This window comes from Mus caroli, unplaced genomic scaffold (assembly GCF_978045245.1).
Source record: "Mus caroli unplaced genomic scaffold, Mus_caroli_1 scaffold_12, whole genome shotgun sequence".
Taxonomy (NCBI): domain Eukaryota; kingdom Metazoa; phylum Chordata; class Mammalia; order Rodentia; family Muridae; genus Mus; species Mus caroli.
Genome location: NW_028227267.1, coordinates 22,196,095 through 22,208,822, shown reverse-complemented (window position 1 = coordinate 22,208,822; position 12,728 = coordinate 22,196,095). Strand labels below are relative to the sequence as shown.

The following is a 12,728-nucleotide window of genomic DNA, read 5'->3' as shown; positions in this document are numbered from 1 at the left end:
GATAACATAATCAAACAGGTAGAAGTCCTTACAGAAAAACAGGAAAACACATCCAAACAGATGATGGAAATGAACAAAACCATACTAGACCTAAAAAGGGAAGTAGACACAATAAAGAAAACACAAAATGAGGCAACACTGGAGATAGAAACCCTAGGAAAGAAATCTGGAACCATAGATACCAGCATCAGCAACAGAATACAAGAGATGGAAGAGAGAGAATCTCAGGTGCAGAAGATTCCATAGAGAACATCGGCACAACAATCAAGGAAAATGTAAAATGCAAAAAGATCCTAACCAAAACATCCAAGAAATACAGGACACAATGAGAAGACCAAACCTACGGATAATAGGAGTGGATGAGAATGAAGATTTTCAACTCAAAGGACCAGCAAACATCTTCAACAAAATTATAGAAGAAAACTTCCCAAATCTAAAGAAAGAGATGCCCATGAACATACAAGAAGCCTACAGAACTCCAAATAGACTGGACCAGAAAAGAAATACCTCCCGACACATAATAATCAGAGCAACAAATGCTCTAAATAAAGATAGAATACTAAAAGCAGTAAGAGAAAAAGGCCAAGTAACATATAAAGGCAAGCCTATCAGAATTACACCAGATTTTTCACCAGAGACTATGAAAGCCAGAAGATCCTGGACGGATGTTATACAGACACTAAAGGAACACAAATTCCAGCCCAGGCTACTATACCCAGCCAAACTCTCAATTAACATAGATGGAGAAACCAAAGTATTCCACGACAAAACCAAATTCACACATTATCTCTCCATGAATCCAGCCCTTCAAAGGATAATAACAGAAAAAAACCAATACAAGGACAGGAACCACGCCCTAGAAACAACAAGAAGGTAATCCCTCAACAAACCTAAAAGAAGACGGCCACAAGAACAAAATGCCAACTTTAACAACAAAAACAACAGGAAACAACAATTACTTTTCCTTAATATCTCTTAATATCAATGGACTCAACTCCCCGATAAAAAGACATAGACTAACAAACTGGCTACACAAACAAGACCCAACATTTTGCTGCTTTCAGGAAACTCATCTCAGAGAAAAAGATAGACACTACCTCAGAATGAAAGGCTGGAAAACAATTTTCCAAGCAAATGGCATGAAGAAACAAGCTGGAGTAGCCATTCTAATATCTGATAAGATTGACTTCCAACCCAAAGTCATTAAAAAAGACAGGGAGGGACACTTCATACTCATCAAAAGTAAAATCCTCCAAGAGGAACTATCAATCCTGAATATCTATGCTCCAAATACAAAGGCAGCCACATTCATTAAAGAAACTTTAGTAAAGCTCAAAGCACACATTGCACCTCATACAATAATAGTGGGAGACTTCAACACACCACTTTCACCAATGGACAGATCATGGAAACAGAAACTAAACAGGGACACAGAGAAACTAACAGAAATTATGAATCAAATGGATCTGGCAGATATCTACAGAACATTCTATCCTAAAACAAAAGGATATACCTTCTTCTCAGCACCTCATGGTACCTTCTCCAAAATTGACCACATAATTGGTCACAAAGCAGGCCTCAACAGATACAAAAATATTGAAATTGTCCCATGCATCCTATCAGATCACCATGGACTAAGGCTGATCTTCAATAACAAAATAAATAATAGAAAGCCAACCTTCACGTGGAAACTGAACAACACTCTTCTCAATGATACCTTGGTCAAGGAAGGAATAAAGAAAGAAATTAAGGACTTTTTAGAGTTCAATGAAAATGAAGCCACAACATACCCAAACTTATGGGACGCAATGAAAGCATTTCTAAGAGGAAAACTCATAGCTCTGAGTGCCTCCAAAAGGAAACTAGAGAGAGCACACATTAGCAGCTTGACAACACACCTAAAAGCACTAGAACAAAAGGAAGCAAATTCACCCAAGAGGAGTAGACGGCAGGAAATAATCAAACTCAGGGGTGAAATCAACCAAGTGGAAACAAGAAAAACTATTCAAAGAATCAACCAATCAAGGAGCTGGTTCTTTGAGAAAATCAACAAGATAGATAAACCCTTAGCCAGACTCACTAGAGGGCACAGGGAAAGCATCCTAATTAACAAAATCAGAAATGAAAAAGGAGACATAACAACAGATCCTGAAGACATCCAAAACACCATCAGATCCTTCTACCAAAGGCTATACTCAACAAAACTGGAGAACCTGGATGAAATGGAGAAGTTCCTAGACAGATACCAGGTACCAAAGTTGAATCAAGATCAGGTTAATGATCTAAACAGCCCTATATCCCCCAAAGAAATAGAAGCAGTCATTAATAGTCTCCCAACTAAAAAAAGCCCAGGACCAGATGGGTTTAGTGCAGAGTTCTATCAGACCTTCAAAGAAGATCTAATCCCAGTTCTTCACAAACTATTCCACAAAATAGAAACAGAAGGTACTCTACCCAACTCATTCTATGAAGCCACAATTACTCTGATACCTAAACCACAAAAAGACCCAACAAAGATAGAAAACTTCAGACCAATATCCCTTATGAATATTGATGCAAAAATCCTCAATAAAGTTCTTGCTAACCGAATCCAAGAACACATCAAAACAATCATCCATCCTGACCAAGTAGGTTTCATCCCAGGGATGCAGGGATGGTTCAATATACGGAAATCCATCAACGTAATCCAGTATATAAACAAACTCAAAGACAAAAACCACATGGTCATCTCGTTAGATGCGGAAAAAGCATTTGACAAATCCAACACCCATTCATGATAAAAGTCTTGGAAAGATCAGGAATTCAAGGCCCATACCTAAACATGATAAAAGCAATCTACAGCAAACCAGTAGCCAACATCAAAGTAAATGGTGAGAAGCTTGAAGCAATCCCTCTAAAATCAGGGACTAGACAAGGCTGTCCACTTTCTCCATACCTATTCAACATTGTACTTGAAGTCCTAGCCAGAGCAATTCCACAACAAAAGGAGATCAAAGGGATACAAATTGGAAAAGATGAAGTCAAAATATCACTTTTTGCAGATGATATGATAGTATATATAAGTGACCCTAAAAATTCCACCAGAGAACTCCTAAGCCTGATAAACAGCTTCGGTGAAGTAGCTGGATATAAAATTAACTCAAACAAATCAATGGCCTTTCTCTACACAAAGAATAAACAGGCTGAGAAAGAAATTAGGGAAACAACACCCTTCTCAATAGTCACAAATAATATAAAATATCTTGGCGTGACTCTAACTAAGGAAGTGAAAGATCTGTATAATAAAAACTTCAAGTCTCTGAAGAAAGAAATTATAGAAGATCTCAGAAGATGGAAAGATCTCCCATGCTCATGGATTGGCAGGATCAACATTGTAAAAATGGCTATCTTGCCAAAAGCAATCTACAGATTCAATGCAATCCCCATCAAAATTCCAAATCAATTCTTCAACGAATTAGAAAGTGCAATCTGCAAATTCATCTGGAATAACAAAAAACCTAGGATAGCAAAAACTCTTCTCAAGGATAAAAGAACCTCTGGTGGAATCACCATGCCGGACCTAAAGCTCTACTACAGAGCAATTGTGATAAAAACTGCATGGTACTGGTATAGTGACAGACAAATAGACCAATGGAATAGAATTGAAGACCCAGAAATGAACCCACACACCTATGGTCACTTGATCTTCGACAAGGGAGCTAAAAACATCCAGTGGAAGAAAGACAGCATTTTCAACAAATGGTGCTGGCACAACTGGTTGTTAACATGTAGAAGAATGCGAATCAATCCATTCCTATCTCCTTGTACTAAGGTCAAGTCTAAGTGGATCAAGGAACTTCACATAAAACCAGAGACACTGAAACTTATAGAGGAGAAAGTGGGGAAAAGCCTTGAAGATATGGGCACAGGGGAAAAATTCCTGAATAGAACAGTAATGGCTTGTGCTGTAAGATCGAGAATTGACAAGTGGGACCTCATGAAACTACAAAGCTTCTGCAAGGCTAAAGACACCATCAATAAGACAAAAAAACCACCAACAGATTGGGAAAGGATCTTCACCTATCCTAAATCAGATAAGGGACTAATATCCAATATATATAAAGAACTCAAGAAGGTGGACTCCAGAAAGTCAAATAACCCCATGAAAAAATGGGGCTCAGAACTGAACAAAGAATTCTCACCTGAGGAATACCGAATGGCAGAGAAGCACCTGAAAAAATGTTCAACATCCTTAATCATCAGGGAAATGCAAATCAAAACAACCCTGAGATTCCACCTCACACCAGTCAGAATGGCTAAGATCAAAAATTCAGGTGACAGCAGATGCTGGCGAGGATGTGGAGAAAGAGGAACACTCCTCCATTGTTGGTGGGATTGCAAGCTTGTACAACCACTCTGGAAATCAGTCTGGCGGTTCCTCAGAAAATTGGACATAGTACTACCGGAGGATCCAGCAATACCTCTCCTGGGCATATATCCAGAAGATGTCCCAACCGGTAAAAAGGACACATGCTCCACTATGTTCATAGCAGCCCTATTTATAATAGCCAGAAGCTGGAAAGAACCCAGATGTCCCTCAACAGAGGAATGGATACAGAAATTATGGTACATTTACACAATGGAGTACTACTCAGCTATTAAAAAGAATGAATTTATGAAATTCCTAGCCAAATGGATGGACCTGGAGGGCATCATCTTGAGTGAAGTAACACAATCACAAAAGAACTCACACAATATGTATTCATTGATAAGTGGATATTAGCCCAAAACTTAGGATACCCAAGATATAAGATACAATTTGATAAACGCATGAAACTCAAGAAGAATGAAGACCAAAGTGTGGACACTGTGCACCTTCTTAGAATTGGGATCAAAACACCCAGGGAAGGAGTTACAGAGACAAAGTTCGTAGCTGTGATGAAAGGATGGACCATTTAGAGACTGCCGTATCCAGGGATCCGTCCCATAATCAGCTTCTAAACGCTGACACCATTGCATACACTAGCAAGATTTTGCTGAAAGGACCCAAATATAGCTGTCTCTTGTGAGACGATGCCGGGGCCTAGCAAACACAGGAGTGGATGTTCACAGTCAGCTATTGGATGTATCACAGGGCTCCCAATGGAGAAGCTAGAGAAAGTACCCAAGGAGCTAAAGGGATCTGCAACCCTATTGTTGGAACAACATGATGTACTAACCAGAACCCTGGAGCTCTTGTCTCTAGCTGCATATGTATCGAAAGATGGCCTAGTCGGCCATCAATGGAAAGAGAGGCCCATTGGACTTGCAAACTTTATATGCCCCAATATAGGGGAATGCCAGGGCCAAAAGAATGGGAATGGGTGGGTAGGGAAGTGGGGGGCGCTATGGGGGACTTTTGGGATAGTATTGGAAATGTAATTGAGGAAAATATGTAATAAATATATTAAAAAAAAAAGAATGGTCTTTATCTTTTTATATTATTATTCACTTTATATCTGATCACAGCCCCCTCTCTCCTCTCTTCTTGGTCCCACCCTTACAAATTTCTCCCCCCCCCATTGTCTCCTCCTCTTCATCCCAGCACATCTGTTCCCTGTTATCATCTTGGTCTCATTTGAGCAGCAGTCTTCGTTTTTGGTGATCTTGGGACCTCCCATTTGGCTTTGCTTCTCACAGATCCATACCACTTCTTTACACAGCTATACTAAAAGTCACTCCGGCAACTCAAGGACAATTGGAGAACATTCTCAGACGATAACAGTCACTATCTGCTCAGGAACTCCCCTATTATTGCTGAAAGCTATAGAGTGCAGACCATGCCAAATGTAGGTGTGCTGCTCTGCCCATGCTCACATGCCAACTGTTAGAAGTCCTTTCTCTATGGGCTACTTACTACCTCTCTGGACTTCAGCCTTCCTTGGTTCATGCTACTACCCTGGTACACAATGAGCATTTAATCTCTGTTATAACAACTACATAAAGATGTTGTTATTCTCATGTTACAAATGGAAAAATGGATGGTCAGGGAAGAGAACATCTCAGGAATACACCTGATTCTGGAGTAGAATTGAGGACTTTCCACTATATCATGATTTTCCATAGATGGTTGGCTTGCTCTGTCCTAATAAGGCCTCAGAGTGATTACTTCAATCTATCCATCCATCCTTCCATCCATCCATCCTTCTGCCCATCCATCTGTCTATCCACTCACACATACACACATACATACATACAGTTATTTATGGTAAACATATCAGACTTGTAAACAAATAAAGACTAGACATTATTATCTTCTATTTGAATGTCTTATTTGTTTCCTAGGTCACTATGGACCAAACAGAAAGGCTAAGGGTATTCTTCATTCTCTCCCAGTTTGGTCAAGACATTTGGGCATGTTTTATCCCCAGTAACACTCATGCTTTTGAGCAAATGAATAAGCAGGAGATTGTGGTGGAAGGAGTGTTTGCTGCTGAAGGTTAAAGACATATTATATATGTCAGTGCCTCAGCATTGCTGTGTAATTTGGGGGTTTTGAAGGACTTGGTGTTACCTTGACTTGCATTATTAATAGCATTCACTCCAGATATTTTTTCACCTCCACTTCATAGGAAGGATATACCACTCTGGTTATTATGTCTGCTCACTTTCAGGTCTTGTTCAGGAAGGCTGAGAGCTTTGTGTGTGGTACAGAGATCAAACTCAGAGCCTCACATATAGAAGGCAAGAAGTGATCTGCTACTGAGCCACAGCTCATGCTCTCATTCCCATTATGTATGTTACGTTTGTTTGTTTGTTTGTTTTGAGAACAGAGACTTAACCTGAAACCCAGGCTTACCTAGAAACATAGACCAAATGACCTTGAACTTGCTTCAATCCTCCTGTCCTTCTGTCTCCCAAGAGTTGGTATTTCAAGCATATCCTGTATCCCTGGCTATGAGTAGGAGCTTTTAAAATGTGTAAAGTTGGAATTTGCACACTAGCAAGTACAATCTGGGATTTCCAGCACATCACACATACTAACAGACTAATATAAAGCCTTTATGTATGTATTTTAAGCTCTTTGTTCAAGAAGAGTACTTAACCTTGCAATGTTCCTTATCGCTTTCCTAACTTGATTCTTGTCTAAAACCCATTTCGATTTCTAACATACAAAACATTCTGTATCTATTCAACTACCTCAGATTAGCCTCATTCAGATTTTGAAAGAGTTGTTACCTCTCTCATGGCCTGCTGCCCTTCTTAATGTACTCTAAGAAGTCCTTGGCTGACTCTGCAGTGGCTTTTTTTCAGCAGTGAGGGTGGTGTTTGGGGGTAGAAGAACGTAGGTAGACTACATGCACATGTTTTAGAATTTCCCTCCTTGCCTTGGTCTGAAGTTTGTTCCAACTTCTACAATTAATTGCAGTTTGTCATGCTCAGAGGACAAAGGTGACCCACGTGGAAAGTTCCTCCTGTGGGTTGCAATTGGCAGTATGCAATGAACTCTTGGGTTTTGAGAGGTTTTCTAAGCTCGAGACCATCTGCCCTGGAAGTCTTGTGGGTACACAGGCTCTCTGATGTGTGCTTTATTTTAAATATTTCTTCCCACAGTTCAACCACACTGGACAAGGAAGCATTTGCAGCCAGGCCATCATGCTCATAACCGATGGGGCAGTGGACACCTACGATACCATCTTTGCAAAATATAATTGGCCAGACCGAAAGGTGAGTTGATACCGACACCATCTGTGCGGTGGTGCCCATGGCCAGCTTTTGTTGCAACCTCCAGATCATCCACAGATAAGTATCCCATGTCGGCTTAATCTCATAATAACCCTTGGTTTCTCAGCCTGTGTTTGTGGGTTGACCAAAATCAAATACTATGGCTTCTGTAGATTTTGGAATGCATCCAGTTTTGGAGAGAATGGAGGAGCCTGTGAAGATACGTTTAACGTGTTGTGTGAAAAAGATCCATCCTCTTGTTGGGCAGTGTTTCCCATTAGTTTGTTTTCCTTGAATTCAGTGCTACCTGATGGGCCCTGAATGTGTAAAACATCAGGTTGACTGCAGTGACCTCGAAGCCATCTCCTCAAATATGCTTGCTTCCATAGGACTTTCCGCGGCTCACTCTACTTCTTCTCTCTGTTCCTGGGCACAGTTCTCTGCACTTGTCAAAGCTTATTTGTCTTCTGTTATAATTACTTCTTAGTTTCCAAGTAGAATCAATAAATTATATTTTTAACCTTTTGAACCCGTACATTAGGGCATCTATGACTGACGTCAATATTTTTTAGGAACCTAATGGTTTGGTTCCTCAAAGCTGGTAGCCAGTTTGATTTCCCTGGGGAAAGGCTTATGGATACTTGGACCCTATCCCACACCTATCTCTGGGAGTGTGTCTTCATAACCCATGTTTTTAAACACGTTCCACTAATGGGTACATGGCAATGAACTGGCTGTTGGGAGTCACTTATATGATAGGATTTCAGCTGGGAACAAAGTCAGGCAGAGCAGGTGCCCCTGGCATCTTCTTGCTCCCTGTTTTATCTTGACGGTTTATATAGGAACATGAGGCAGCCCAGGCCATGCCCACCTTCCTGTCTCTGTTTTGTATATTTGGTTTATAGGACATGAATTAACCTAACTAAGCACATTTGTCAGAAAGAAACAGAAGGAGGCCATACTTTCTGCCACGTCCAGAGAGCATGCGTATTGTGTGACTACAACAGGAAAGGTGGTTTCATCTTATGGTTGTCATTCGTGACCTATGCAGGTCTCTGATTCATGTAAGATCTTACTTCTTACCTAACCAGTAAATCTTGTGATGAAAGCTACATGTGTTCTGTACAGCACAGTTCCCTAAAGGGATTGTCTGGTACCTAACCTTGGGAATAGCCACCACCTCTGAAGCTAGGGGGAAACTGGCAGCTCTTGGTTTACTGGGTGTAGCTAGGATGCTGGCATGGAACCTGTAAGGATAGCCAGGAGTAAGTGTGACCCATAAGAGGCAAGGAGTTTAGAGCCTAACCCTCAAATGAGATGTAAGTTCCCTCTTGGAACTTACAAGAAATTAGATGCTAGTATCTAGGATCTAATTAGGGTGGTGTCTTTTCAGGACAGACAGAGATCATATTCACTTCTAATGAGCATATATTGTGTGTAGAGAGGAGAGGGATGGACATCCTGGTGTCCCTGTAGGACCCAGCACAGTAAGAGTTTGAATAAACAGTCTTGTAGCAACAGGACTTAAAGCAGCAGCTGAAAGTCCAGCAGCAGAAAGTGAGAGTAGGGTTGTAGATGTTTTACAGGCAAAATAGAAAGTTCACAGATGGCCTGACATCACACAGCATAGTGAAAGATGTTCTGTACCATTTGGGGACTAGGAAAAAAAAGAAGAAAGTGGTGGGCCTTTTATAAGCATCCCCATTTTTGAATATTGTCCATTATGTATGACATGTGCTGTTCTCTATAAATCTAACCCATTTGTGGATCATGGACAGATAGCAGTTTTTCAGAGATGTTGGCACTGAAACATTCTGACCTTGCTTATAAGGAGAGATAATGGCTAAAAGATGCAAAGCCCTAAGTCTTCAGATGAAATACAGATTTCTCATATCTTTTCCTAATGAGCAATCCTGACTGTCAGCCTGGCATTGTGATGATGTACTGTAGTGAGGGTCCTTTAAATGAAACAGCTTCTTCTCTTAGAAAATGTCAAGCTGGAGCAGAAATTATTTCTGTAGTAAGTAGGTCTTTTATTACTTGAAATTAATAGTGCACCTCTCCCTGCCCTTCAACCCCAGGGTGGTGAATTCCATGACATTCATATGCACATACAATCTCTGTTTTATGAACTTCCCCACGAGGGTACAAGTGATAAACTTACATAGCACCCCAATATGATTTAGCACCTCAGTAAAATAAGATGATGTGGAAGGTCTAAGCAGTCATCTTTCTCCATTATTTTGAACACTAGCTATTTAGTAAAGAGTTGTGTCTGACATGTAGTAATTGGCAATCTTTGAGACTATAAAAACAGGAAGTGCAGCCAGAAGAAAGAAAGATCATAAGAGTGGAACATGATTCCCATAAAACAGTAGTTCTCAGACCTAACTAAGCCCCAGCCCTACCTGAAGGGCTGTTTCCTATACAAGGCCAAACCCGACTCACTATGTGGGTGGGGCCTGAGAGTAAAGACGCCAAATAGGTCACTGAATGAAGTTGATGACATTGATGGAAACCCCACACATAAGAGATAGCTCAAGAATCGGAGTCTTCACCACTCCTGTCCTCCTCTTTAGCTGTGCAAGACTTGATCTCTTGGTACAATACACTAGACAGATATATTTCTTGCCCTATAGCCTGATAATCTGTCAATCACTGGTCAACACATACAGAAATGAACCCTAAACTTCAGACTCCCTAGGACTTGTCTTAAGGAGGTATACGTCCAGTTTTATACTTGCTTCTTTTTCTGTTGATATTTTTAAACACACACACATGTTTAGGGTTAGAAGATAGATATAGAGATAGATGGAGATAGAGATAGATAGAGATATATCCCCTATTTTGAACAATACTGCCAGGAAGAGCTTGCAAAGAAAGGTAAATTTCTGATTCCCACTGCTTTAGAGTTTATGCCCCATATAATCTCTTCACCTTCAGTGGGGCAGATCCAGTGACTTGTTTCTGACCAGTAGAATCTTATAATTGTGAGGTGTTTTTTTTTAATCCCATTTCAATTAATGTGGGTTAATCAAATGATGTTGTGAATGGTTTTTTTTTGTTTTTGTTTTTGTTTTTACCAAAAAATTCTTAAAAAGTTCTAGGCCTAGAGATTCTCTTTGCTGGCGTGATGAAGTAGGAGAACTCCAAGCACATGGGACCATAGGCAGCTGTTTGGACCCAAGGGACCACCAGCTGATACCCAGAAGAAAGCTGGGCCATCCATGTTAGCAGCACAAGAAAAGGAACCTCCTTACTAGTGTGAGTGAACTTGGCAGTGGATTCTTACCACACCAGGCTTTGGGATGAAAAAACAGCCCATTCTAAATCTCACCTGCAGCCTTTGGTAACAGTGGCAGCAGGGCTGTTTCCAGACTCCCAACCCCCAGAAGGGTGAGGTTAGAAATGTTTGTTGTTCTAAAACACTCTGCTTTGGATAATTTGTTATATAGCAAGAGAACACCAATCTAAGAAGCAAGGAGAAGATGGAAAACCACTTATCAGAACTACACTATACAACAACCCATGTTTACTGTCATAAAATAGCAGTGACTCATTACTTCATGTGACCCCTGGATTTTCTAACTTGCCATGTTTGTGCTGCTCATGGTGTCAGGGGAAGTCAGTAGAAAAGCCACATGTGGTGGGAGCTGCACCAATGGCCTCGGGACTTCCCACCATGGCCTCCCCCTCCTCTCAGTATCTAGTCTCCCAGAGCATCTTTGGGTCCATTCCTCAGTATAGTTAACTGGACTTCTGTGTAGCAGGGCAGCTGGGTTTTAAGGAAGAGAAGGCAGAAGAAAGGTGGGGGGAAGACTTGGGGAGCCCTTGTGATTGTCACTGATAAAAGCTGTTTAGTGCTCACCTAGACCCTCCTTGCTCAAGACAGCTGCCCAATAAACATCTTAGAGTACACTGGAGAGGAGAATACATTATTGGAGAAGCTGGGAAGGCAGCCTTATGACTGCCTACTCAATGTGTCCCTTGCCAGCATTTATTTCCAAGAGTGGAAGTGAGGAGCTATTTATTCATTTATGAGACACCATTTACTTTTGCTTAATACTCTTTGGTTAGTGGCTTAACACTAGCTCTTACACATTTGGAATAAAACATGAACTCCGCAACGTAAGCGATGCTTGTTCCAGGATCTGCTCAGAACCAATGCTGCATACATTTAAATTGGGAAAATGGCCACGTCTGCCACCATCATGCATCTGCTCTTCTAACTTATAGTGATTATTTCTTGTAACTTGTTAGTCCCCTGTAGTGCAAAAGATAGAGGGACCCTGATTGAACAGGTAAGAAGTGACAGGCTAAATGGGACACAGAAGGGATTGGCAGCTTAGCACCCGCAAGTTTAATATGACTTACTGCCTGCTTTGGCAGAGTATAGGGTATGGATAACATGTATGTTTTCAAGTCAAAACAAACAAAGAAATGAACAAAAAGTCAAACAAACAACAACAGTGTGTTGGGGAGATGTTTCAGCAAGTAAGAGTTTATTTTCAAACAATACTGGCTGTGTATGCTTGTCACCCCAGCAAATAGGAGAATGTCTGGGGAATAAGGCAAATAGAGCAAGACACCCGATGTCCTCCTTTGATTTCCCTTTGCACATGCCCTGGAATGAACACTTGTACACACATACATCACACACAAGCACACACACATATATACAGAAAGATAAGTAGAACTTACATAAAAATAAGAATACTTCATGACGAAAAGCATATGAGGATCACATTTCTGAGTCTGTAGGCAGGGTTATTTTAGTATGGGCATGCTCATTTGCTCCCATATGGCCTGTAGCCGATGCATGGGTTTGATTGTGACAGAAACTGACTGGACCATGGAGCTTGAAAAAACTAGTGCACAGTCCTTTAAGATTGCTTGCAAATACCTGCTCTGAAGGGTCTTCAGGGAAATTAGAGGAATCCTTGTGTAGCTGAGCATCATTGAGATTCCCTCAGCATGGCGTGCTACAGTGGATGCCTCTGAGAATGGTAGTGGCAGTCTGCACCTCCCTTTCCTGGGCTATTTTC

The 12,728-nt window shown here is 40.9% G+C and overlaps 1 protein-coding gene across 2 annotated transcripts in view; it reads left to right on the top strand.

The window, feature by feature from the left end:
• Positions 1-12,728, top strand: part of Cacna2d3 (calcium voltage-gated channel auxiliary subunit alpha2delta 3) — an 857,083-nt gene that overhangs the window by 435,356 nt on the left and 408,999 nt on the right. For both annotated transcript variants that reach the window (XM_085828480.1, XM_085828479.1), the window contains exon 11: positions 7,573-7,686. In XM_085828480.1, coding sequence (XP_085684606.1) covers positions 7,573-7,686 — 114 coding nt within the window. The remainder of the gene's footprint in view (positions 1-7,572; positions 7,687-12,728) is intronic.